This window comes from Zonotrichia albicollis, chromosome Z (genome assembly GCF_047830755.1).
Source record: "Zonotrichia albicollis isolate bZonAlb1 chromosome Z, bZonAlb1.hap1, whole genome shotgun sequence".
Lineage (NCBI taxonomy): Eukaryota > Metazoa > Chordata > Aves > Passeriformes > Passerellidae > Zonotrichia > Zonotrichia albicollis.
Window position 1 is genome coordinate 86,304,877 of NC_133860.1, and position 24,399 is coordinate 86,329,275.

General features: G+C 46.0%; 2 protein-coding genes across 2 annotated transcripts in view; one reads left to right on the plus strand and one right to left on the minus strand.

Annotated features, from left to right (window-relative positions):
• The first annotated feature begins 7,177 nt into the window (after window positions 1-7,177).
• Window positions 7,178-9,068, plus strand: RPS23 (ribosomal protein S23). The gene is made up of 4 exons (XM_074532498.1): window positions 7,178-7,334; window positions 7,587-7,746; window positions 8,532-8,652; window positions 8,869-9,068. Exons 1-4 carry the CDS (start codon window positions 7,331-7,333, stop codon window positions 9,013-9,015), a joined length of 432 nt encoding a protein of 143 aa, XP_074388599.1. The 5' UTR covers window positions 7,178-7,330; the 3' UTR covers window positions 9,016-9,068.
• Window positions 9,069-11,492: 2,424 nt separating this feature from the next.
• The window catches only part of ATG10 (autophagy related 10), a 62,596-nt gene continuing 49,689 nt past the window's right edge, over window positions 11,493-24,399 (minus strand). The window contains exons 6-8 of the mRNA XM_074532499.1: window positions 14,583-14,680; window positions 14,203-14,316; window positions 11,493-13,841 (exon numbers count right to left, since the gene is read on the minus strand). Of these exons, the coding sequence (XP_074388600.1) occupies window positions 13,829-13,841; window positions 14,203-14,316; window positions 14,583-14,680 (225 nt within the window). The 3' untranslated portion in view covers window positions 11,493-13,828. The remainder of the gene's footprint in view (window positions 13,842-14,202; window positions 14,317-14,582; window positions 14,681-24,399) is intronic.

A 24,399-nucleotide genomic window follows, 5' to 3' on the forward strand; every position in this document is an offset into this window, starting at 1 on the left:
ATATATTAATGCTCGGGGTAGTGATAATAAATCAATAATCAGCAATCAACTGGAGTATTGGTGAAGCAAAGAGCAAGAGTAAAAGCCTTTTCTCATGCCTTGACTCTTGCTGATAGTAACAACTAATCAACATTTTCTTTTTTAATGCTGCTTTTCTTATGAAGTTCAAGCATAAAGAAATACACTTGGTACCTGAAAATAAATTAGATCCTCGTTCTGGTGAAGAATGATGACAAAATCAGCATCTCTGGGTTACTGGGGTTTGTAACAAATTCTGAATAGAGCTTTGCACACAGCAGTCCTGGCAAGGGCGTGGTTGGGGGAGCTCTTGTGATTCCTTTTTTGAATTGCTGTCGCACTTTTGCCTGGTTTTTATTGAAATACATATAAGCCTTCAAACACAATGCACAGAGCTCCATTATTAAGCTTCAACCTTCCTAATATCTTGCTAGATAAACTTTTCTGTAGCTTAGGGAGTTATTCTAGACAATGTTAATACACAGGCCATTGTTCGAGTTGTCCTTGCTTTTCTACAATTTAAATAATTTTTCTGCTGCCCAATCTCATGGCTGCCGCTTAGCTCCAATCACAGTTCTGCTGTCTCTGGGCCTGCCTTTTGCAGCTTTCCCAAACCCTCTGATTCTGTGGATTCCCACAGAAATCAACCAGGAAAAGCTTCATCCTTGATCTTTTTGTGGCCACAAATGAGCCACCTGTAGGGCAAAGTCAGTGGGAAGTCAGCAGAATCCCAGGATCCCAGGGTCACAGAGGGTGGAAAATCCATCTCAGACACCGAGTCCCAGCTGTGCCCCATCCCCACCCTGTCCCCAGCCCAGAGCTCCGAGTGCCACCTCCAGGTGCCACCTGCAGGGCTGGGCACTCCAAGCCCCCCTGGGCAATTCCAGTTCCTGAGCCCCCTTTCCATAGGGAAATTCCCCCTTTCCATAGGGAAATGCCCACCCTGGCTCAGCCCGAGGCTGGTCCCCCTTGTCCTGCTGTGTGCAGCCTGCAAAGATGGGCTGTGCTGGGCTGAAAATGGTCAGTGCTGGGCTGAGAAGCGTCCAGCATTCCAAGAAAACTGCTGTTTGTCATCCTTCCCCCCCCAGTTTGGAGATGTGGTGTTGGTTGTGGTTACTCCTGATGCAGAACTCCCCCTCTGAGGATCAGCAAGGTGCCACTTGTCTTCTCCCCATCTCCCACCAAGGCCAGACATTCCCTCCTCCTTCTAAAGGAGGCATTGCAGCTCTTATTGTACTTTGAATAATTTTTTTGTGTGTGTTTTGCTTTTAAATCTGCCTTGCAGGAAGTGTGATTACGTTCAGTGGAAGTCGGTGCAAGGCTCACAGCGCTCTGTCAGGGCTGTGAAGCAGTCAGACAGTGACAGGGCCACCCCCGGTGTGTCACCGCTGTCCAGCCACCCCTGTCACACAGAGTGACCAGATGGACACCCATGGCGAGCCCGGGGTGACAGCTGTGCTGCAGGAGTGGTGCACAGGCTGGGTTGGCACGGCACAAAGGTGGATAATTCATCCCTGTGGCTGCGTCTCCTCAGGCACACACGCGCAGCAGAAATCATTTCCAGCTGTTCGCAGTTACCTCCCAGTGCCATTTCAGGTCACCACAAAGCTTCCCAAATTAACCAAAGTGTGAGGTGTCAGCCACTTTAACCATCCCCTTTTTAATCTAACAGATCATTGCTGCTGTGATTCACAGTGCACTGACAAGGCAGGGAAGCAAGGACAGAAAACTGGCCTTAAAATTGACAAAAATTTTGTCTCAGTTCCAGCACCATCCTCCCTCTGGGAAACTAACCAGGCCAAAAAGCATTCTTTTGGGGTAGGATGCAAAAAATAATCCTTTCACAACTCTTTTCTGCATCCCTGGCAGAGATTCCTGGATCCCTGGCCGTGCCCAGGGCCAGGCTGGACATTTGGGATGGGAGCAGACTGGAAGGTGTCCCTGTCACCCTGATTTTTCCAAACAATCCCTTTGCCAGGATGTGTCTCCTGAGAAGCTGAGAGGCCTCAGAGAATTAATTTAAACAATAATTATCTGATTGTTTGGAATGTGGTTTGGAGGTTGTTTACCAACAGGTGCATCCTTGGTGGGTTCCATTTGAATTGTTTTTAATTAATGAGCAATCCCAGTCCAGCTGTGTCAGACACTCTGAGTCTGTCACAGGTTTTTATTATTCATTCTTGTCCAGCCTTCTGATAGCTCCTTTCTCTTCCTTTAGTATAGTTTTAGAATAGAATAGGATAGGATAGGATAGAATAGAATAGAATAGAATAGAATAATTATTATATTATATTAAAATATAATGTAATATACTATTATACACTATTCTATTCTATACTATACTATTCTATTCTATTCCATTCCATTCCATTCTATTAATACATATTTTTATATATTTTTACGTATTATACAATTCATTCATATATACATACATATAGATCATTTATCTATAATTTATATATAATATATATTATATGTATTTATATATAAAATTTATATTATATATATTTATATATAAAAATATAATACATATATACAATCCATATAAATTATTATATTATATTATATTATATTATATTATATTATATTATATTATATTATATTATATTATATTATATATTATATTATTACACATTTAATATATTTTCATATATTTCCAATATAATATGTAATATATATTATTATATATTATTATATATTATTATATATTATATTATAAAAATATATAAATATATATTTTATATCTTTTATATATTATGTACATTTTTATATATAAATATTCTATATAATCAATATTCTAGTCTATTCTATTATATATCAGCCTTCTAAGAACTTGGAGTCAATTCTCATCCCTCACCTCATCCTGGGGACCTCACAACAGCATAACAATTAATAACCACATATCCCTGCCATGGCAGGGGAGTGGGATTTAAGATTCTATCCAACCCAAAATAGCCTGGGATTCCAGAATTACCTTTTTTTGTCCTCCACAAAAAAAAAAAACACAAAAACCCCAGTGTGTGTCACAACCCAGCTGTGCAGCACCACGGGATGCCAGGCACCAGAGATCAGATTAGAGCGGCAGTTTCAGGATAAGTGGTGGGATTTCGGGTGGATTTGTCTGCTTGGCCAACCGAGACATTTAATTTTAGCAGCGCTTATCTGGCAGCTCTCTCTCCAAAGCTGCCCTGAGGGCTTGCCCAGGAGGGGAGGTCTGAGAAAAGGAAAGAGTCTCAGACTCTCTGTGGGTCCCAGAAAACCAGATTAATGATTAATTCGGGTTGGACACTAATGGTCATCTTGTTCCCTCCCCGTGTGCTTCCAGGGACACACCTTGAGGCCACCTGTGCCTGCACACCTCTCACCCATCAGCCTGAATATTGACTTTATTCTTATTTGTTGTCTCAAATCAGACACGTGCTCTTAACTGTTTTTTACTTCAGTTAGTAACCTGTTCTTATCTGAACCCATTTTTTGGTACAATTCCCTTCCAGGAATGAGGGAGAGGCTGTGTGGTGTTGAGCTGCAATCTGGGGTTAAAACATGACATATTGGATTTAAAAAACAAACAAAAAACATACAAAAAAAAAAGGCAAAAAAACCCACCAAAAAAACCCCTAAAACAGTAATTTTGAAGAATGTGGTGAAACAAAGAAAATTTGTCTTAACAGAACTGTCCCAAAGTTCTGGTGTAGTTTAAAAGGAAAGAGCAAACCCCATAGCAGCTCCGTGGCAAACCATCTCTTTCCCAGATCTTCACCTTTTAATGAATATTTGTCCAATAAATAGCAGTTTATTACGGTATATTTATGTTATATTCACCAATTGTCTTCCTAGTCAGATTTTAAGTATTCCTAGCTTTGTAAAGCAAAGCTGCAGCATTTTCACAAAGACAAAATGGTTTTGAAATTACCAAACTACAACTGCATTCCAGCACTGGAACTGCATCTTCAAGAGCTGTCTTTTATAACAGTAATGTTTTCTCTTCAAAGTGTTGATGGGGTTTATGGTTCTGTATGGGATTGCTTGGGGTTTCTTCTGCAGGGGGAGGTTGGATTTTTATAAATTTAGAATTTTTTATTAGTTATTATATAAAGATTGTATTTAAAACCAGGACTGTGTAAACACAAACACGTAAATACAAAATAAGTATTTTCCACTTCAGCCACGAGCAAAGGCTGTGTTAAAAATGATGTGTTTATATCTAATTACTGCCTCTTCAGAGTCATTCCCAAAAGGGGAAGGGAACGTTCATGATTTGGATGCATGCAGCTTGGCAGCGTGGACTGAAGCAGCTTTCAGACACCAGAAATACGAGCTTGTTTCTGTTACAGGACTTCACTCTGTGCAGATCTGCTCAGGAGCAGTGCAGAAATTTAAAAATCACAATGTCTCTGGATGCCTGGAAGTGTCCAAGGCTAGGCAGGATGGGGCTTGGAGCAGCCTGGGATGGTGGAAAGTGTCTTGTGGAAACCCAGAGCACCACAGGGAGTATTTCCTTTTATTTATATATAATTATATCTCTGCTCTGGGGTGCCCTGACCCCCAGGGCAGCACTGGCTCTGACCCTCATCCATGGAGAAAGTTACCCAGACTTCAAGACAGACTGGAACCCACAAAAGTGGGAAATAGATTATAGAGGGCAGTGTAGGTGTGTCACTGGGTGAGAAATTGAGGGTTTGGGATTTTTAGTGTGTTGTGGATGGAAGCAAGGTGGAGGGCACAGGGTGTCATCCTGAGTTTCTTCTTCATGCTGCTTCTTCCTCCTTCTCCATGGGTTTGGGTGGCATTTTGTGATTGGGCAGAAAAGTCCCCATTGCAGCTCTTTGGGATGAGTTATTGGGTTAAAAGGGAAAATAATCCAGGTGTCAGTTCTTCATTGGATAGTTTAGTCTTAAAAGACCTTGTACCAAGAGATTGTTGGCATTTTGTGCCTTCTAACGAAAAGCTGCAGAACTCAGAGCAGTGAGACTGTTTCACTGCTAAGAAATAATAAACACCTGAGTCACAACATGAATTACTGTCTCAAGTGCCTTCAATCCTGACCCAGAGAAACCAACAACTGAAACCCCCACAAGGGCTGGCACTGGATGGGATTTAGGGTCTCCCCCAACCCAAACCACTCCAGGACTCCATGAAAAGCTGCAAGCAAGAACCACAGAGCCAGTGAGGTTGGAAAAGACCCATGAAACCAGTCAGCCCAACCATCTCCTGTGGGAATCCACAAAATCAGAGGGTTTTGGGGAAGCTGCAAAAGGTAGGCTTTAGAGACAGCAGAACTGGGATTGGAGCTAAGTAGTAGTTATGAGGCAGGTTAGTAGAAAATTATGTAAAAAGCAGAAAAGTAAAGACAAACAGAACAATGGTTTGTGTATTAATGCTTGTTTAGAATAAGTCTTTAAGCTGTAGAAAAGTGTATTTAGTGAGACATTAGGAAGTTTTAAGCTTAATAATGCAGCTCTGCGCATTGCGTTTTAAGGCTTACAAGCAGGTATTGTATTTGAAATGAGTAAGTATTGTTTCAACTGAAGGCTTGTGTGTTTGTGGTAGTTGGAACAGAACAACTGTCAATATATTTGTGCTTTGCTTTGTGCTCACAGATCCATGAAACCATCAGACCAGCCACGTCCCAGCACGGCCAAGGCCACCCCACCCATGTCCCCAACCCTGCTTTTGAATCCCCCCAGCCATGGGGACCTGCTGGGGTACCTGTTGCTGATTCCCCGACTTCTGGGACTCAGGCGGGGCCCTCCCAGGGGTGGTTTTGTGTCAGGAAAGAGAGAAACGCTGGATTTTTTTTGATATTTAGATTCTTGTTGATTTTTATCTTACCTAGAGTTTTGCATGCCGTCCACACTCAGCACACTGGAAAAGCGCCACAAAATGGCCAACAATCTCTTGGTACAAGGTCTTTCAAAGCTAAACTATTCAATGGAGAACTGACACCTGGATTATTTACCTTTTAACCCAATAACTGATCCCACAGAGCCCACAGTGCAGACTTTTCTGCCCAATCACAAAATGCCACCCAAACCCATGGAGAAGGAGGAAGAAGCAGCATGAAGAAGAAACCCAAGATGACACCCTGTGCCCCCCACCTTGCTGCCCTCCACAACACACTAAAAACCCCAAACCCTCAATTTCTCACCCAGTGACACACCTACACTGCTCTCTAGAATCTATTTCACACTTTTGTGGGTTCCAGTCTGTCTTGAAGTCTGGGAAATTTTCTCCATGGATGAGGGTCCGAGCCAGTGCTGCCCTGGGGGTCAGGGCACCCCAGAGCAGAGATATAATTATATATAAATAAAAGGAAATATTCCCTGTGGTGCCCTGGGTTTGCACAGGGACCCTACCCTGTCCAGGCTGGACAGCCCTTTCCAAGAAGGAATTCTCCCAGTATCCAACCTGAACTTCTCCTGCTGCAACTTTATCCCATTTTCTCTCACCCTGCTGCTTCCCTCCCTGGGGGAAGAGCAGAATCCCAGCTCACCATAGGCTCATGCCAGGCAGAAATCCTGTTTAAGCCCCCCAAGCTCTGGGGACAGGCCCTGCCCAGCCCAGACCCTCAGCAGGACTTGAACCCGAAACCTCTGTGTGAGAAAAACCAATCACTTGTTTTTAAAATTGAAAAAGTGTAATAGTAATAAAATGGTTATAAAAATAGTAATATAATTAGAGTAATAATAATTTGGACAATTTGGATTAGGACAATATGAGACAATAAAAAGATACCTCTTTCTGGGCAAAATAAGCCCAAAAAAGGCCCCATGTCAACAGAGGATTAACCCTTAAAAGCAACAGCCTGTTGCATATTCATACACCTCATCCATGATGCATAAATTCCATTCAAACACAGGATTCTGTCTGGGCAGTGTCAGCTTCTTCCTCTGAATCCTGATGGCATCTTCAGGACTGAGCAAGGCAGGAAAAGTTAATTTCTTTTGATAATGGAGCAATAAATTCTCTTTCTCTGAAAGATTCAGGTGTCCTGGTAATAAATCCACGCTGATTTTCCGTGTCTAGCTCTGGTTCCATAATTTTCTTTCCCAATTTTCTGTGAGGCCTGAAGGAACTGGCCGCACCAGGACTCGAACCTCCAGCCCCAAGCGGGAGGGGTCCTCACTGCCCTGCCCTGGCGGGACTCGAACCCGCAGTCTTTCTACTCTCTGCGGGCCGCCTTTCGCGGCGCCGGTGGCTATTTGTGTCAGGCGCGGCGCGGGCAGCCCGCGCGGGTCCTGCCGGGCGCGGCTATAGGCGGCGGGCGCGGAGCCTCCTCCCTCTTTTCTCGTTCGGCAGCCGCGCGGAGAAGATGGGTGAGAACCGCTCTGCTCTGGGGCCGGGGCCGGGAGCGGGGCTGGGAGCGGGGCTGCGGGATCCCCGGCGCTGCCCGCAGTGCTCTACAGGCGCTGCCCGCCCCTCCGCAGCCGGCCGTGTGCGCTGCGGGCCGCGCTGCGGGCCGTGAGGCCGCGTCCGCCATTACCCGCCGCATGCCCGCCATAGGCCTCAGGCCGCCCTCCCCTCATGGCTCCCTCCCCGCCTCACGTCGGCCCCGTCTCGCCCTGCAGGGAAGTGCCGAGGCCTCCGCACCGCTCGGAAGCTGCGCAGCCACCGCCGGGACCAGAAGTGGCACGACAAGCAGTACAAGAAGGCGCACCTGGGCACGGCGCTGAAGGCCAACCCCTTCGGGGGCGCTTCCCACGCCAAGGGCATCGTCCTGGAGAAAGTGTGGGTGATCCTCCCACATGGAATGGGCGTCCTAGAGCCCCTGGGATGCTGCTCACGCGAAGGATGGGGAAAAACGGGGATTCGGGGTGTTTTTTTCCAAGAAGGGTGGAGGGGGGGGGAATAAAAATCTTGGGCCAGAATTAGTTTTTTAAAAAAATGGGAGGGGTTGGCACAGCTTACAGCAGAATGGGAAACGTGTGGGGTTTTATCAAAAATTAGGGAAAACCAAGATTTGTGGTAAGACTTCAAGAAAATTAATTTATTTTAAAAGTTTTAAAAAAAAGTAATTTTAGTTTTAAAATTAGATTTTTCAAAAAACCGCATTTTTTTGCATAGTTGATAATCAAGATTTTTTGGCACAAATGGAAAGGAAATAATGCTCATGTATCATAAATCCTACCTACTTCTTCCATCTTTTGCTGCTTAAAAATAATTTACAAATTTCATTGGGATGCTGCTGCCACAGCTCTGGTTTTGAGGCAGTGTTGTTTTTTGGTTTCAGTTCTGGGATTTCTGTTTCTGGTTTTTGGGGTTTTTTTTAGAATTTTATCGAATTAATCTGGAGATCATCTCAGTTGCTGTTTGGCATAGGAAGTGGTATTTTATGGATTTAGGCTTAAATCTAGATTAATGTATATTAATTATTAAATCAGTACTTCTAAACTATCTCACAGGCGTTGAGGTACAGATACAATTTACAGTGAACACGAGGTAAAAAGGTTGATTTAATTAATGCCCCTCCTGATGCCCCACCCTGATTTCTTTCTGGCTGGTTTCCTTTGCAGGGGGGTGGAGGCCAAGCAGCCCAACTCTGCCATCAGGAAATGTGTCAGGGTCCAGCTCATTAAGAATGGCAAAAAAATCACAGCTTTTGTCCCCAACGATGGCTGCCTGAACTTCATCGAGGTAACTGCCCAGCACCCTAAAACCTTGTGATGAGAAGTGTGAAAATCAGATTGATTGCCTTCGCACTGATTCAGTCTGGCCACGGGCTGGGTTTGGTGGGTTTGGTCGGCACCCCGAGCGTTCCGGGCTGTGGCGGGGCAGGTGCAGCTCGCTCAGGGGTGTGTGGGGCTGGCTCTGGCGCTCACTGTCCCGTGTTCTGTCCCTGTCCTGTCCCAGGAGAACGACGAGGTGCTGGTGGCCGGCTTCGGGCGCAAGGGCCACGCCGTGGGGGACATCCCTGGTGTGCGCTTCAAGGTGGTCAAGGTGGCCAACGTGTCCCTGCTGGCCCTCTACAAGGGCAAGAAGGAGAGACCCAGGTCGTAAACGCTCACCGGGCTGACAGGAACACAAATAAAATCTTATTAAGGTTTTAAAAAGGAGTTCTCTGCTTCTTATTTGGGGGTTGGTGCAGGCACAGAAATCTTTCGTTTAAGAAATTTAATTTCTGCCTAGATCTGGCCAAGGAAAAAGCCCAAATCGTAATGTTCTTTTGGGGGTACTAATCAGGAATCAAGATACCCCTCAGGGCATCACAAGTGCAGGAATTTTAATGCATAATTGTGAAAAAAAGCCTTTCTCACATGAAAAATCCTCACTGGAGTGCTGGGAATGGTGTTTGTGGCAGCACTTGCAGCCTCAGGTGTGAGCACAGGCACAGAACTCGCTGGGTTTGGGCCCTCAAGGGGTGATGGAACCATGGACCCAACCCAGAGAGTTTCACCTCCTGAGTATAAATTAAATTAACTCTGCGTGTTTTGGGGCAAGTCTGTTCAATTTGAAGACACCTGTTGTAGTACAGCATCACTGTGCTCTGACTTGGGTGTCTGAATTTTTACCTGCTTCGCCAGATAAGAAAGGCATAATTCAGCAGTTTCTAATGCAGTCAAACCTCCAAATATTTGAAGTCAGAGTGAACAATTCCCTTATTACGACTGTGTGGTGATGGAAAGGCTCTGATTTGAAATAATTCACTTATTTATATAGGAATTTATGTGAGAATTCAACAATTTATATGGAAATTGAGAAGGAATCCAAGAATACGTTCAGAATTCCCCAGAAGTTTGGGTAGTCCAGCTCCTGGGGGGAGGCAGAAGGGAAGGGGACCGTCCCCATGGCGGTTCTGGATCTGCGAATTGCAGAGGGGGAACATTCATCGGGCGCTGTCGTGAGGCCGTGGCGCCACCAGGTGTCGCGACAGGAGCGGAAGGGGACAGCTGAAACGGAAACGCTCGAGACAAGAACTTGAGTGGGCTGTGACAAAGGAAACGGGGAAATTCGGGCAAACCGGGGCTGCGGAGAGGCTGGAGAGCAGATCCGGGCTGGGCTGAGCAGCCCTGGAGGAGCCCGGGGGGGCACAGCTGGGACCCCAGAGCCCCGTGCCGGGCCCAGGGCCCAGAGCCCCGTGCCGGGCCCAGAGCCCCGTGCCGGGCCCAGCCCAGCGGGGGCAGCAGCGCAGGGCCCATTCTGCCCCTCTGCCCCTCAGAGCTGCCCCAGCCCTGGGCCAGCCCAGCAAGGAGCTGCAGCTGCTGCAGCCGGGCCAGAGGAGGCTCCAGCACGGGCACAGGGACGGAGCAGCTCTGCCGGCAGCAAAGGTGCCACGGCTGCCATCGCTCACCCGGGCACCAGAAGCTTTGGGCTGAGCTCAGGGCGGCCTCGCAGGGCCCGGAGGGGCCGCGGCAAAGACGGACACGGACAATTGCCGAGGGCCGCGGGGACGGCAGCCGGGGAATGGCTGCCGATGCCAGAGGGCAGGGCTGGCTGGGACCTTGGCAATGAGGAATTGTTCCCTGGCAGGGTGGGCAGGCCCTGGCACAGCTGGGGCTGCCCCTGCGTCCCTGGCACTGCCCAAGGCCGGGCTGGACACCGGGACAGTGGGAAGGGTCCCTGCCATGGCATTGGGCTGGCACTGGGTGGGCTCTGAGTCCCTTCCCACTCGAGCCATCCTGTGATTCTGATGTTGTGCCTGTGCCCAGGAATAGTTTGTGTTACCTGGACCCTGCACGAAGAACTCAGAGAAAGATGAACCCAGCAAAACGTCACCAAATCACTACTAGATTGGTTTAGAGCCTAAAAAATATGTGTTACATAACCCAACATCCTCCCAGGCAGAGGAGACTCCACAGCTGGCCACGTTTTCCACCTCATCACCAAAACTAATTAATATTTTCACTTATTAAAGCAGCTGGCCAGCCATCTGACACCAGCAACACCTGACTGAACAATACCGCTGGTACAGGAGGCGCTGTTTTGTAACACACTTGAGGAAGGTGTTAAGAGGATGCTCCGTAAATCCATTCTCTGTTCAAACACAGCAGTGAAATCCCCTCTGCCTTAAGCTGAATTTGTCTTCGGGAGGTGACAGCTGCAACAACCTCTCAAGTGGGGAACTGAAAGCTTCCTCGCGGTGCAGGGTTTTTAAGATTTTCCTGAAATCCAAGAGATAAAAACCTGTGTGACACCTCCCTAATCCTGAGCACTCAATACAGGGTTACTTTTGTAGCTCTCAGCTTCAGGCTTTTTTTTTTTATTCTAGGTGGTAAGAACTTATTCCTAAAAAATGCACGAAATTCCTTGAAAGACTTTTTAAAAGCCCACATGTTGCTAAAAATAGGTATAAATACCCATACACACGCTGTTCTCTACAAGAGAGTATTTTTAAGGAAATAATTGTAACTTCACCATTCAGAGGGAAGAGCAATCGTCCTTCCTTTGTACTGGCACTGAATTTATTATACGTGTGCAATATAAATACAGATGTCCAAACAGACTCATGAAACCATCATCATACCAAAGAGAGAGGGGGGAAAAAGTTTTAGAGAAAGTTTTGCTGAAATTCATGGAGTTGCAGCAAGAATTGATACTGATTACTTGGCTGTATTTAGCTGTAATTAAGTAGCTCCACATTTCCTGCCTGGAAAGGAATGTTCCTGTTAGTGAGCAAAGCCAGGCAACCTCAAATCTCCTGGCAGGGGGTTAAATTCTTACCTGGTCACACTGACATAAATGAGGGATTATATATGTGGCTACCAACTGCACTCCCCAGAAAAACACATTTTTTGGCCTAGGTGAACACATGAAATTAATTCATCTTGATGATTCTAGCAACCCAGGCAGGAATGAGACTGTTCTCTCTTACAGAAGTCCCCAGAAGTGAAGAACCCCCCTTGATGTGTCTTCCCAGTTCAGCAAAGATGAACAACTGAGCAAATTTACAAATCTAAGCTGGAAATTCTCTCCTTGGTAGGATGCAAGAGTTCAGACAATGCATGTAGACAAAACCCAAGCGCAGTCTAAGGATCTTCAATAGTTTAAGTAAATAATGAATCATGACATAAAACATAATCACAAAGCAGTGCCACAATTCGCTTGATTTAAAAAAAAAATATATATGTGTATATAATTTTCAGGCATAAAAATTCAGTTAAGATATCCTAAGTCATTAAGGCATAAATGTAAACAGGAAATTGGTTGCTCACCTCTCACCCCAGGCATTAAAAAGGAGATATCCAAATGGGCTTTTTTATCTCCTTGGTCCCAAATATTTATGTTAGCCTGTATTTGTTTCTCTATCTAACCTCCATGTATTTCTACTAACTGAGCTGAATTTTAGTTTTCCAGGCAAATTTCAGGGAAACATTGATACTGATAAGACACAGCACTGTCACCTCGTTGTTTGATCCCAGTGTAATGCCCTGGTCAAATAATCCTTTCTCCATCATTCAAATGGTGAATTAGGGTAGAAAGCAATAGGTGCTGAGACTTGTTCAGTGTAAAATACAAATATTTATTTTCCTTTACATATAAATTCCACATTTTGAAGGCTGAGTGCTTCTACTGTTCCAGAGTATCACAAGTGAAGATGACAGAGGAGGGGTGAACATTTAACAGCTCTTAAACCTGCTGTTACCTCTTTTTGTTGGCTCTTCCTCCTGTCTAAGTCTCACTTAGATTTAAAAATGGGCTGTGGATGCAATTATCAAGCATGTGTTACCAAAAGTGTTAAAAAAAAAAAATCAATGTAGCTGCAGGCCATATTTTGTAAATCTTACATGGGGAAAATGGCTTTTCAGGTTGATATGACACAGAACAAAATAAACTATGTGCTTTCATTATTAATTCCAAATGTCTGGCAAACAAATTCTGCGCCCATGGAATTTGAAGGACTGCACTCTCTATTCCCTGTCCACCAATGGCAAGTAATGGAAATTATACACATAATTTGAAAAAAGAGAATCTGGAAATGTGAAATCCCAGCTCTGACGTGGCACGCCCTAGACTCTGCGTGCAAGGGACAATTGCTGAATGTGCAGGGTGGAATCTGAGCTCCAGTATCAGCTGCTCAGACTCTGTTTGACACTGCAAACAAAATGGGAGTGGGAGAGAAGCCAGGATGGGTGGTCAGGGAGCTTCTCATAATCTGGCTCCCCGTGGCAGCACCACCAGGCAAGCCCCAAAGCCCAACAGGTGTCAGGGCAGGGAGCAAACCTGTCAACAACCACAGCTACAAGGAGGAACACTGCTTGGGAGCAGCAGCAGCTCCCAGGGGCACAGAGAGCTGCCCCGGCAGCAGCAGAGCAGGGCAGAGCCAGCTGCTCCCACAGGGCTGCTCCAGGCTCCTGAGCTCAGAGCTGGGCCTGCTCGCTCCGTGCAGGCTCCAAGGGCTCTGGGTGCGACAGCCCTGACCCCCTCTGCTCCCTGAGGTGTGATGTGTGGGGACACTCCCGGGATGAGGGTGTTCTGTGTGCTGGGGAACACGGGCTGGAGAAGGTGCCTGCCAGTCCCAGCCCATACCCTGGCTCCACACACTCACACCACGTCCCACAAGCATTTTTTTCTATGTTGCTTTTTCTGCCCCACAGATGGTGCAGATTTTCTAGAGGCAAGTTCAGTGGATCCAGCAGCTCTGGCTCTGGCTCGTGCATCTGTGTGCAGCCTCAGCAGATGAGTGACTTCAAGGGAGCTCAGGTCTGGGTGGTGCTGGGGAGGTGCTCCCACAGCTGCAGGTGAGCTCTGGCCACAAAACAGCCATGAGCAACCATTTCCACTCTGGCATGGCCGAGCAGCCAGGGAGGACCCTCCATTTCACCCCCAGGGAAGCCTGCAGCAGCTTTATCACAGCCTAACCATTCCCAGTCCTTCAGCTCAGGGCCCTGGAGAGGGGAGAGCAAACACAGAAAAAGGAGTTAACTCAAAATCCTTGCAGCAGTTATGCCAGAGCCCAATGCTGTGCTGGGGGAATCAATATGAAACACTTCTCCACACCTGAGAGAGACCCCAGGAGCTCAGGGACACTCTGGACTCATGAAGGGTGCCAGTAATAGCCTAAGCACCTCTCACATTTTCACTGCAAATCAAGTGAGGCAACAACGCAGGCAGGTAAGCAAAACACTGAAAGGTGAGTCCTAAATTAAGCAAGAGCTTCAAAGGAGGAGGAGATGGTTCTGCCATTTATCCATCTAACCTTTGGAACAGGAGGGTGGGAGAGGAAAGGATGATTCCCTTTTCTCTTACCTTTCAGCCACAGCTGTGCTCTGCTCAGGCGCCACTTTTGCATAACTCAAAGGTAGATTCAGGCCCACAACTGGGCCTACAGTACTGAGCCACAGTGTGATGTAATTTGTGTGTCTAGGGGGAAAAAAAACCCACAAAAAGCACCATAATTATATTATCCCAGCTTTTTCTGAACTACAGACAGACTAAACAGTCACAAAACAACTTCAGATGGGGCTGTTCCTTCACTTTTCCTATCACAAATGTATTTTAACTTTAAGGCCTGAAGTGACAACACAGAAATCTTATTCTGCTGGCACTAAGGAAGTAGCTTTGTCCCTTTCCACCCTGCAGCTGACTGACCTTACCTGCATTGCAGAAAGCCCAGCAGAGCCCCTCACCTGTGCTGCTCCTGTGAGCCTCTCAGCACAGCAGAGATGAATTCATTGGTTCGACAGGGGTGCAGCACAAAGAAAGGCTGCCCGAGGATGGGGTGCTCCTAAGAGGGAACAGAATTTGCTTTGTCATGGAAGGGAAAAAACACAAAATTCATCACGTGCATCTGGAAAAGACCAGGCAGGGTGCAACCAGCCCCTGATGCAACTTCTCTCACTTCAGAATCTCAGCTCACATTGCTCTTCCTAGCACAGTCATGACAAATTAAAATACACTGTATATATTCCGCATCAATAATATACATTCTCCTCTCTTGAAAGGGAAATAAGATCAGCAACCAGGCTAGGCCACTATTTTAGTTAAAACGAAATGGTTTGCAGGAGTAACTCAAGTTACTGTATCAGCATTAACTGGCTGCAGAGAGGCAAAGCTATTGTGCAAACCACAGTCTGTGCAAATGTAACACAAAAAACCCATTTCCCTCAGGAAAAAAGGTCTGCAACCACCCTGAGCCCTGGCGTCTTCTCAGGCTGGTGCTGGAAACACACATGGCTCTGCTTGGAGAGGCAGCAAGGAGGAGAAGGAAGTGCCCTCAAGGTGGCTTCAACTTCCACTTGGTGCTGAAAATGTTCTCATGAGCATCAATCCCTTTATGTCTAAGAGAACTTTAAAGAACTCCCAGAAGCTTCGGAATATACAAAAAAAGGGTGTTCAGAAAGCTTTGTTTCACACTGCAAACAGATAACTTGCATAAGAATGCTACCATCTGCTGTTGTCAAAAGTGACTTGATGCAGTTTTTCTTTGAGAAAGAGTAGTATTTTGAATCAAAACCCCCTTTTCATATTCTGCTAAAATTAACTTAGGCCTCCAAATAATCCCAGAAAATACATGGATTGTACAAATAATACACCTGAAAGGCAGCAAAAAAAAGTATATAGCTAATAATATTTACAAAGCTATTACACAAAGTAAAAATCGTAAATTGTACAAAAAAATTCAGCAAGCTCCACAAACTCTCAGAAAGAAGAGAGAAGGAACCTCGGTTTAAGTGACTCAGCTCCCTTAAAAAGGCATGAAGATAATTCCCCAAGCTGAATATTCAGCCTAAAGTTACTCTCAACCATCCTGACCCCCAGTTTTTGATTTGGCCCTGCACTCCTTGCTACAGCAAACCACCAGTGAGTGACACATGGAGGCCAGACTTGACCTTTTCAAACAGTTTATTACCTTTACATTCTACATCTTTCCTCTTTTAGTCCTTCCTCTTCTTGCATGACAAGAGTGACACTGAAAACATTCCCAAAGGCAGGAATTTCATGCTGCTCAGGACAGGAATGTGACACACACACACTCCCAGGAAAATCACAGAAGTACAAGAAAAAAGAAATCCTGAGCCAAGAGCCATTGAGGAGCAGCCTTTATTTAAAAAGGGAGAAGGCTGAGGTGGGGATGAGAAGCTTGTGGAGCATCAGGGAAAACACAGTGAGAGCATCAGCTCTGATTCAGTCAAGGCTCCCTCCCCAGTGCTGCAGACAATGGCATCATCCTGCGAGGCTCTGCTGTGCACTCAAGGTGAAACCACTGACACAGCAGCTCTGAGCAGGCAGCCTGGGGAAGCTGCCAATAAAAATGCAGGGCTTATCAAAGCCCTGCATGATTTCAGAATTGATAATGGGCTACAGAGCCTCTCAGTGCCAGGCCCCCAGCCTGCCCTGGGAGAGGGTGAGGTGCCTGTGGTGGGATGAACCCCAAGTCCTTCTCAAACACTGGCAGAAGGGTGAAAACACATCCAAGTTTGTGCTGCATCAGCTTCCTTAGCATTAGCTCACTGCCTGCTGCACTCACCTGGCAGAACAACGACGCTCCACATGCACTGAAATATAAACCTGAGCAAAATATGAGAGCAGCAATTCCACCCTTCATCGAGGCTGGTTCTGTGCCAGCTACACCAAAAATACACAGTCCTACTGGGACTTCATGAAGAAAAAAACATCAAAACAGTACAAACAATATGTAACAGTCATCCATTTCTTGTTTACAATTAATCTTTTTCCAGTCAGTCAGTGTGAGACTTTCAAGTCAATTCCCACAAGCAGTGCAAGAACCCATTTGCAGGTTGCCCACAACTCTTCTGGGGAGTAATACTCTGACACACAGTTTATTTGAAATCAACAGCATTATTTCCCTGGATCTGTCTATGATTTGGATCTATCCAGCTATGAGGCTGATTTGCAGCAGTGCCTGTTCAGCACCACATTCTGGAATCCATCACACATCTGCATATCCCCCTGAGTCTGACCCAGCTGGGATGGGGAAGGAATACTTTCACAGCCAGGCACCAGCTCTGCTGAATTGGGAAGCTCAAAATGTGGCTTCATTTATTTTCTGTGGAAAGACCTCTCTCCTAGCTGATGCAGGAAAGATGTGTGAGGATGCTCTGTGCCTACTGCTGTAGCTGCTGCCTCAGCCTCTCCCATTAAAACAATCTGGGAGATAGAGATGGATGCAAGACACAAAATGTTCCATGGGATAGACTGAAAATTAATAACAGAGTTCTGGAATGGTTTCGGTTGGGAGGCGTCACAGACATATTTTATGAAACATCCTTTTGACAGGATTTTTCTCCTGAGAACTGAGAAGCCTCAGAGGAAAAGAAAAACAATAATTATCTGCTGCTGTGGAATGCAACAGGTGCATCTTTGATTGGTCCATGTGAGTTGTTTTTACTTGATGACCAATCACAGTCCAGCTGTGCTGGGACTCTGGTCAGTCACAAGATTTTATTATCATTCCTTTTCTTTCTTTCTTTGCTAGGCTTCTGATGAAATCCCTTTCTTCTATTCTCTCAGTACAGTTTTAGTATATCATTTTCTTTTAATATAATATATATCATAAAATAATAAATCATCCTTCTGAAACATAGAGTCAAAATTCTCATCTCTTCCCTCATCCTGGGACCCCTGTGAACACCACCATAGGGAGGGGCCTTAAATCTCATCCCATCCCAGCCCAGCCATGGCAGGGACCCCTCCCACTGTCCCAGTGTCCAGCCAGGCCTCGGGCAGTGCCAGGGATGCACGGGCAGCCCCAGCTGTGCCAGGGCCTGCCCACCCTGCCAGGGAACAACTCCCAATTCCCAATATCCCATCCAGCCCTGCCCTCTGGCAGTGGGAAGCTGTTCCCCCTTGTCCTGACCCTGCATTGCTCAAGAATGCCAGCCCAGGCTCTGTGCAGGTCCAGGGCTGAGCAGGGAAATGTCTCAGCACTGATCTGAGCAGTGGCAAAGACCGGGCAGTTCCCAAGCACAAGTATAATTAAGACTAAACCTCCGTCAGATTGGATTAAGTCTTTTTATCAAGCAGTCTCCATGTCGGATTTAAACCAAAAATAAACATTACTTCAGATAAGGGGTAATTGTCTGTAGGTTTCTGTACTGTGCTCTGCTCTCCTCCCCAGCCAGCAGGAATTTTGTTGTCAGTACATCTCTTGTAACAGCACCATTTATTTTCTCTGTCATAACTGGAGCTCTTCCAGGGGTAATGGCTTCTATTTTCTCCAGTGCTACATTAAACTGCCTTCAAGCATCCATCACAACATTTATGGTCTCTCCATTGATGATAGTTCAGGGGATTTGTGCCTGAAACTGCCTCTTCCCCAACCTGGTTTGCATGATGTTGCTTTGCAAAAATAAATTCACACAGGGGTGTCAAAAGGTTCATGCAGGATCCTACCAGCAAACACCACAGCCAGTGCCAATTTATTCCAGACATTTTCCCAGCAGTTTCCAGGTCAGAAAAAGAAGGCAGAATTAATAAAACATGCCCCCCATAATCTCTTCCTTGTAGGAAAAGGAAACGGTGATGCAATTAATAAAGAGGATACAACTTTTTCCCTTTCTTCCAATTTCTGACCACATTTACGGAAACAAACGGCTGAGTTTAAGTAAAAATTCTTCACTCAAGATTATATAAGTAATTTATGTTCTTGAATTCATGGTCTATCTTCTTTTTTATTCCTTATTTTCATACACATCAATAGTAACTTCCTTGTTAACATAATCCAAATCCACACATTCAGAAAGAGGGCAGGAAGATTTCTCTCTTCAGACTGACCCTGAGTCCCACAGCCAGAACAGCAACTGCACACATGGAACTTCAAACCTAAGCAACTTGAGGTCAAAGGGATTTTCCTCTAATAATGGAATTACTACAATGGAAAATCTATTACCATGGAATCACTATGCTGCAAGCACCACGTTAAGGAACTGTAATGACACAGGGAAGTTTTACAATCCTGACAGAAGGTGTAAATCACACTAATAAAGCTGTTGGTAGCAGAATAATTGTACAGGGCTTCTCCATCCTACTGACTTAGGGTTATGCTGGATTTTGGGAAGGAATTGTTCCTTGGCAGGGTGGGCAGGCCCTGGCACAGAGTGCCCCGGGCAGCTGGAGCTGCCCCTGCATCCCTGGCAGTTGGCTGGACAGGGCTTGGAGGAGCCTGGGACAGTGGGAAGTGTCTCTCCCCATGGCAGGGGTGGAATAGGATGAACTTTCAGGTCCCTCCCAACCCCAACCAAGTCTGGGATTCTGTGACCTGGGACAGATAAAATACATTTATGGTCACTGACTTCAACTCTCAACAGGAAGCGAACTCATCCTGCAGGCATAACTGAGGCAAGTTTCCCCAGCTCTGCAATGAAACAAAACACAGAAACCCCACCAAACCCAGGAGCTGGAGGTGGAACAACCTGTCCTGCCTGTGCCAGTGCTGAGGAATGACCTGGCAAGTGCCACTGGCACTGCTCTCCTGCTTTGCTCAGAAAATCAAAGCAGATCTGCACTGGCATCGAGCAGGGGCAAGCGTGAAGGGACCCTGACAACACAGAGAAGTGCAAACCAGCCCCGAGAAGCAGATTTCTGTGGTCACTGGGCCTGTCTTTGTGGGGGAGGCTGGTTGGATTTACACCCCAGCTCGCTGCCTGCCCCATGATTTAATGTCCCCGTTCCCGTGTGCTCCCAAAGACCCACAACCAAGCTCAGCGATGATTTTTTATTCACACCTTCACCACTTCCAACACCATGCAGCCAATCTAGCTGGATCCTGTCCTTCTTTCATCAAATACCAAGTCCAAGCTGAAAAGGCAATTAAATGGCTACGTTTCCCTGAGGAAGGCAGAGATGCTTTGGCAGATCCTGCAACACAGAAATACAAGGACACTGAACACAGCCAGAATTTCTCTGAGATGAACCACGCCTACCACTTTGCATCTGCTGCTTCAAATCCATCATGGATCCCAGCAAAGGTGCCTTCCAAACCAAACCACTCTGTGACTCTGTAATTCATATTTTATGCCCCAATTCTGCCTGATTCGGGAGTATTTACAGTTTTGAAGGGGTGGTGATTATTTTTTAAATTTTATAACTTTATTATTTTATTAGGTGTTATTATTTTTTATTTTAATTAATTTATTAAATAGCTAACAGAAGATGCCTGAAAGGCAGGAGAGGTAATGCAGGGCAAGCAAAACACTAATCAAGAATAGCCAACAATGCTGGTCCATAATTACTTATTTTATATACGTATAATAAGGTTTGAATTATTAATTTCAAGAACAGGAGGAATCAAAGCAGTAGGTGACACTCAGGCATGTTTCTAAAGCTTAACAAGCTTCATTTAAGGCTTTAAAGCTTCTCACAAGCACGTAACTTATGCATTTAGGATTTTTCAAGAAAACTTTATACTTAAAAATTGGCAGGTCCATAGTTACATTGTCAAGAAATGGCATCTCAGCCATTTTCCTAAGAAAATAAACAGATGATTCTTCTTCCATGCTTGCCAAAAGTAGATTAATTCAGTTGTCACCATTTTAGTTATGTAGCATATAGTCTTAATTAATTACTATTTAAAATCTGTTCTTAAGTTATGAGATTCATCTAAGGTGCAAAACTGAGCGATCCAACAAGCTGTGGAAGTATGGAAAAGACACTGGAGACAGATTTCCTACCCTGATTAAAAAATTATAAGGGGGAAAAAAAACCCAAGAAAACCCACCAAAAAATTATAAGGGGGAAAAAAGACCAAAAAACCCCAAACCCACACTGGCATTTGACAAAAGTGGCCTGAAAGGGTTCATCCCATAACCCCAGAGATTCCAGAGGATGCCCCAGCAGTGTTTCCTGGGACAGCACAAGCCTGGGCTCCCTCTGTGGTTCACTCCCCCTGCATTGCTCCAGCGGATCTGCGCCCCAGGCACTGCAGGACTCACTCCTGCCAGGTAATTTTGCACCCATTTATGGACAAGTGGCCTCATGAATTTGTCTAAATGCTTTTGACCTGCTGACACCATCTGCTGCCACCACTCCAGAGAGCAGGTGCTTAGGTACAAACTGCTTCCTGTTACCACAGATACCTAACTCCCATTTCAGCGGCACTTAATATGCTTTTTTGCATTAATAAAGTAAAAAATATGTATAGTTTACAATGCCCTGTGGCCACTCCAGTGGCCTTTCAAAGGGATCTGAGTGTGCCACATATGACCCTCACTTCTTTCATACTGTGCAGTCAATGGTGGTGTGTAATTTAGGATTTTTCCATAAGGGGGGAATGTTCAGTAGGCAGATTCATTCCAGAAGTGAACAGCCAGCAGTCAAGTGGGGAGAAGGCAGAGCAGAATCCACCTCAGCTTACAAGGAGAAATGCCAGACCAGGCAGGGCAGGTGCTCTTACCACTTACTCCAAAAATCCCTGCTTGGGAAGCCCTCTGGAAGCAGAACCACTGCTAGATAAATTATCTTTAAATGCAATGCACAGCACTGAAACAGGTTTTTCCAAAGAAGTAAAAAATAATCAAGAGAATCAATACTATTACACTGCAATTTGTTCGATTAATTATGAATCTGCATGGAAAGTATTACTGAATTTTCATTTCAGAGTAACTCAAGTAACAATAGTACTGAGACTTGAAAGTGTGTCCTGAATTATGCCCAAGAAACTGGCAGGGAACTCCATACTGCTTTCATCTCTGCATGTAAATTATTATAGAATACTGGAATGGTTTGTGTTGGAAGGAACTCAGAGCCCACCCAGTGCCAGCCCAATGCCATGGCAGGGACCCCTCCCACTGTCCCAGTGTCCAGCCCGGCCTCGGGCAATGCCAGGGATGCAGGGGCAGCCCCAGCTGCTCTGGGCACCCTGTGCCAGGGCCTGCCCCCCCTGCCAGGGAACAATTCCTCATTGCCAAGGTCCCAGCCAGCCCTGCCCTCTGGCACCGGGAGCCATTCCCCGGCTGCCGTCCCCGCGGCCCTCGGCAATTGTCCGTGTCCATCTTTGCCGCGGCCCCTCGGGCCCTGCGAGGCCGCCCTGAGCTCAGGCCAAAGCTTCTGGTGCCCGGGTGAGCGATGGCAGCCGTGGCACCTTTGCTGCCGGCAGAGCTGCTCCGTCCCTGTGCCCGTGCTGGAGCCGCCTCTGGCCCGGCTGCAGCAGCTGCAGCTCCTTGCTGGGCTGGCCCAGGGCTGGGGCAGCTCTGAGGGGCAGAGGGGCAGAATGGGCCCTGCGCTGCTGCCCCCGCTGGGCTGGGCCCGGCACGGGGCTCTGGGCTCTGGGGTTTGGGCTCTGGACTCTGGGCTCTGGGCCCGGCACGGGGCTCTGGGCCCGGCACGGGGCTCTGGGCTCTGGGCTCTGGGGTCTGGGCTCCGGGCTCTGGGCCGGGCACGGGGCTCTGGGCTCTGGGCCCGGGACTCTGGGCTCGGGGCTTTGGGCTCAGCCCAGCCCAGGCTTTGGGGTCCCAGCCTTGCCCCACACACCCCCAGGGCTCCCCCAGGGCTGCTCCCTCTGCTCAGCCCAGCCTGTGCTGGTGCTTAAGAATACCCTGACCTGGATCCTGCTGACCCCATGGTGCCACCACTCGTCCCTGGTCTCCACCTGGACATGGACTCACTGACCCCAACTGCCCAAGTGTGACCACTCAGCCCCATCCCTCACCCACCCAGGGGTTCACCCACCAAACCCATGGCTATCCAACTTAGAGACAAGGATGTCATGTCAGACACTGTCAAATGCCTCTCACAAGTCCTGGTAGATGCCACCAGCTGCACATCTGTCAGCTGTTTATCCATTAAACTTCTGTATTTACATTTAGTATTAGTTCATTATTTGGTCTTCTCCCTCTATTAAATTACTTGGACTAGATTATTGTCCATGAAGTAAATGGGCAAAAGCATGACTAAACTGTCGGGCAGCTGACCATTAATAATCAGAGGCTCAATTAATAATCAGTTTTAAAATAAAAGCTCCTTGGTAGCCTGTACAATACTATAGCTTGGTTTAAACCCCAGGAATTCAACACATTGTAGAAGATTTTAGTGGGAAATAAATACCAACCCAGCTTTTCCATCATTGTATCTTCCCCTGTCAAACAGCTTTCCAGTCTGTACTGGTAAGACTCCCTTTACTCAGGAAGTTGTACTAATAATTTTCCAAAAATATTAGCAGGGGATCCATAGCAACTGTTGATGCAACTGAAATTCGTTAGGAGCGATCCTAGCAACCTTCTGTTAAGAAATACTGTATACAGCCACCCCCACTTAGCAAAATCCCACAATATGGCAAGAAAGATTTGTGTGTCTAAGAATAGATACCTTACCACATTTTTCAAAATGACTGAGCCGTAATGATTTAAATCCTCCCTATCACATTTTCAGCAAGATGTGCCTCTACAACACTATATCAATGTGTTCTGTTCAGAGTTTTGACTCTTTCTCCTTTTTTAAATCACACTATTAACATCCCTGACATTTTAGAAATAATGTTTATTGATTTTCCTGTTAACACTGCTATAAATTAAGTGATGTAATGGACAGGATTACTGAGGTACTATAAAGAATGTATCCTCCAGATTCCTAACTCCTGGCTGAAAAAGACTCTGGATTAACTCAGAATAGGTGCAGTTCTGTGCTGTGATTTCTGTAGTTTAGGTTTGGTTGAATACTATTGATGTGACACAAAGGACATACTAAAACTACCTGCTAAGTATCAAATGACAGAAGAAAACCACCTCATTTAGATGAAACTGAGAAATGAATGGTTGAGAAAAAAACATGCAAAATTCCTGACCACTCACTACTCAGAAATGTAGGATTTCACCAGTATCAGAGTGGTCTGAGTTACTTTCTCTGCAGCAGCAGTAAATCGCTAAACCAGGAAAATGCTGATTTATTGCTGGCAAATCCAGAAGCAAGGTGCCACATATAAAATGTGTCCCCTCCCATGCCTGGGAGCACTTTGGTAGCAGAAGTAGTTGCATCTGAACAGGGTTGGTTAAAAAAGGAGTCATGTACGGACACATGTGTTCCACAGCTTCCAGAGCCCTTTGGAATCCTGACTCACAGATTAGTTTTTTCAGACTATTTCTGCAGGATCTTCAAGTCACCAAGTTTTGCTCTTGTTTTATGGGGTAGTTTTTCAGCCCCTGGGCCTCCTGTAATAATGCAATTCGATTTCTACCCTTGGATGTTTGGTTTTACATTCCATCACCACTAAGCATTGATTAAGCCTTAGCACATATTCTTGATTGTGTTTACGACTTTGTTTCCTCAGGGGAAGGTCAGCCTTTATGACAACATCACTCTGTTAAAAACAAAGCTGTTGGTGATGCTACTGACAGTGATCAGCTTCATTCATCAGCTTACAAAATTCTCTTGCTAGTTTGCTTCCACACAGGAAAACATTAAAGGAAGGCATGGATTAGCAGAAGTAACAAAAATCAAAAGTGGGCTTGGGCACTTGTGTTCATAGAATTAATTACATCAATACTGAGTTTC

What these genes read in the sequence shown, in the direction of transcription:
- RPS23 (XM_074532498.1), top strand. An exon ending in GGCATCGTCCTGGAGAAAGT is followed by an intron (nt 7,747 to 8,531) that starts GTGGGTGATCCT and finishes TTTCCTTTGCAG; the next exon opens with GGGGGTGGAGGCCAAGCAGC. An exon ending in GCTGCCTGAACTTCATCGAG is followed by an intron (nt 8,653 to 8,868) that starts GTAACTGCCCAG and finishes GTCCTGTCCCAG; the next exon opens with GAGAACGACGAGGTGCTGGT.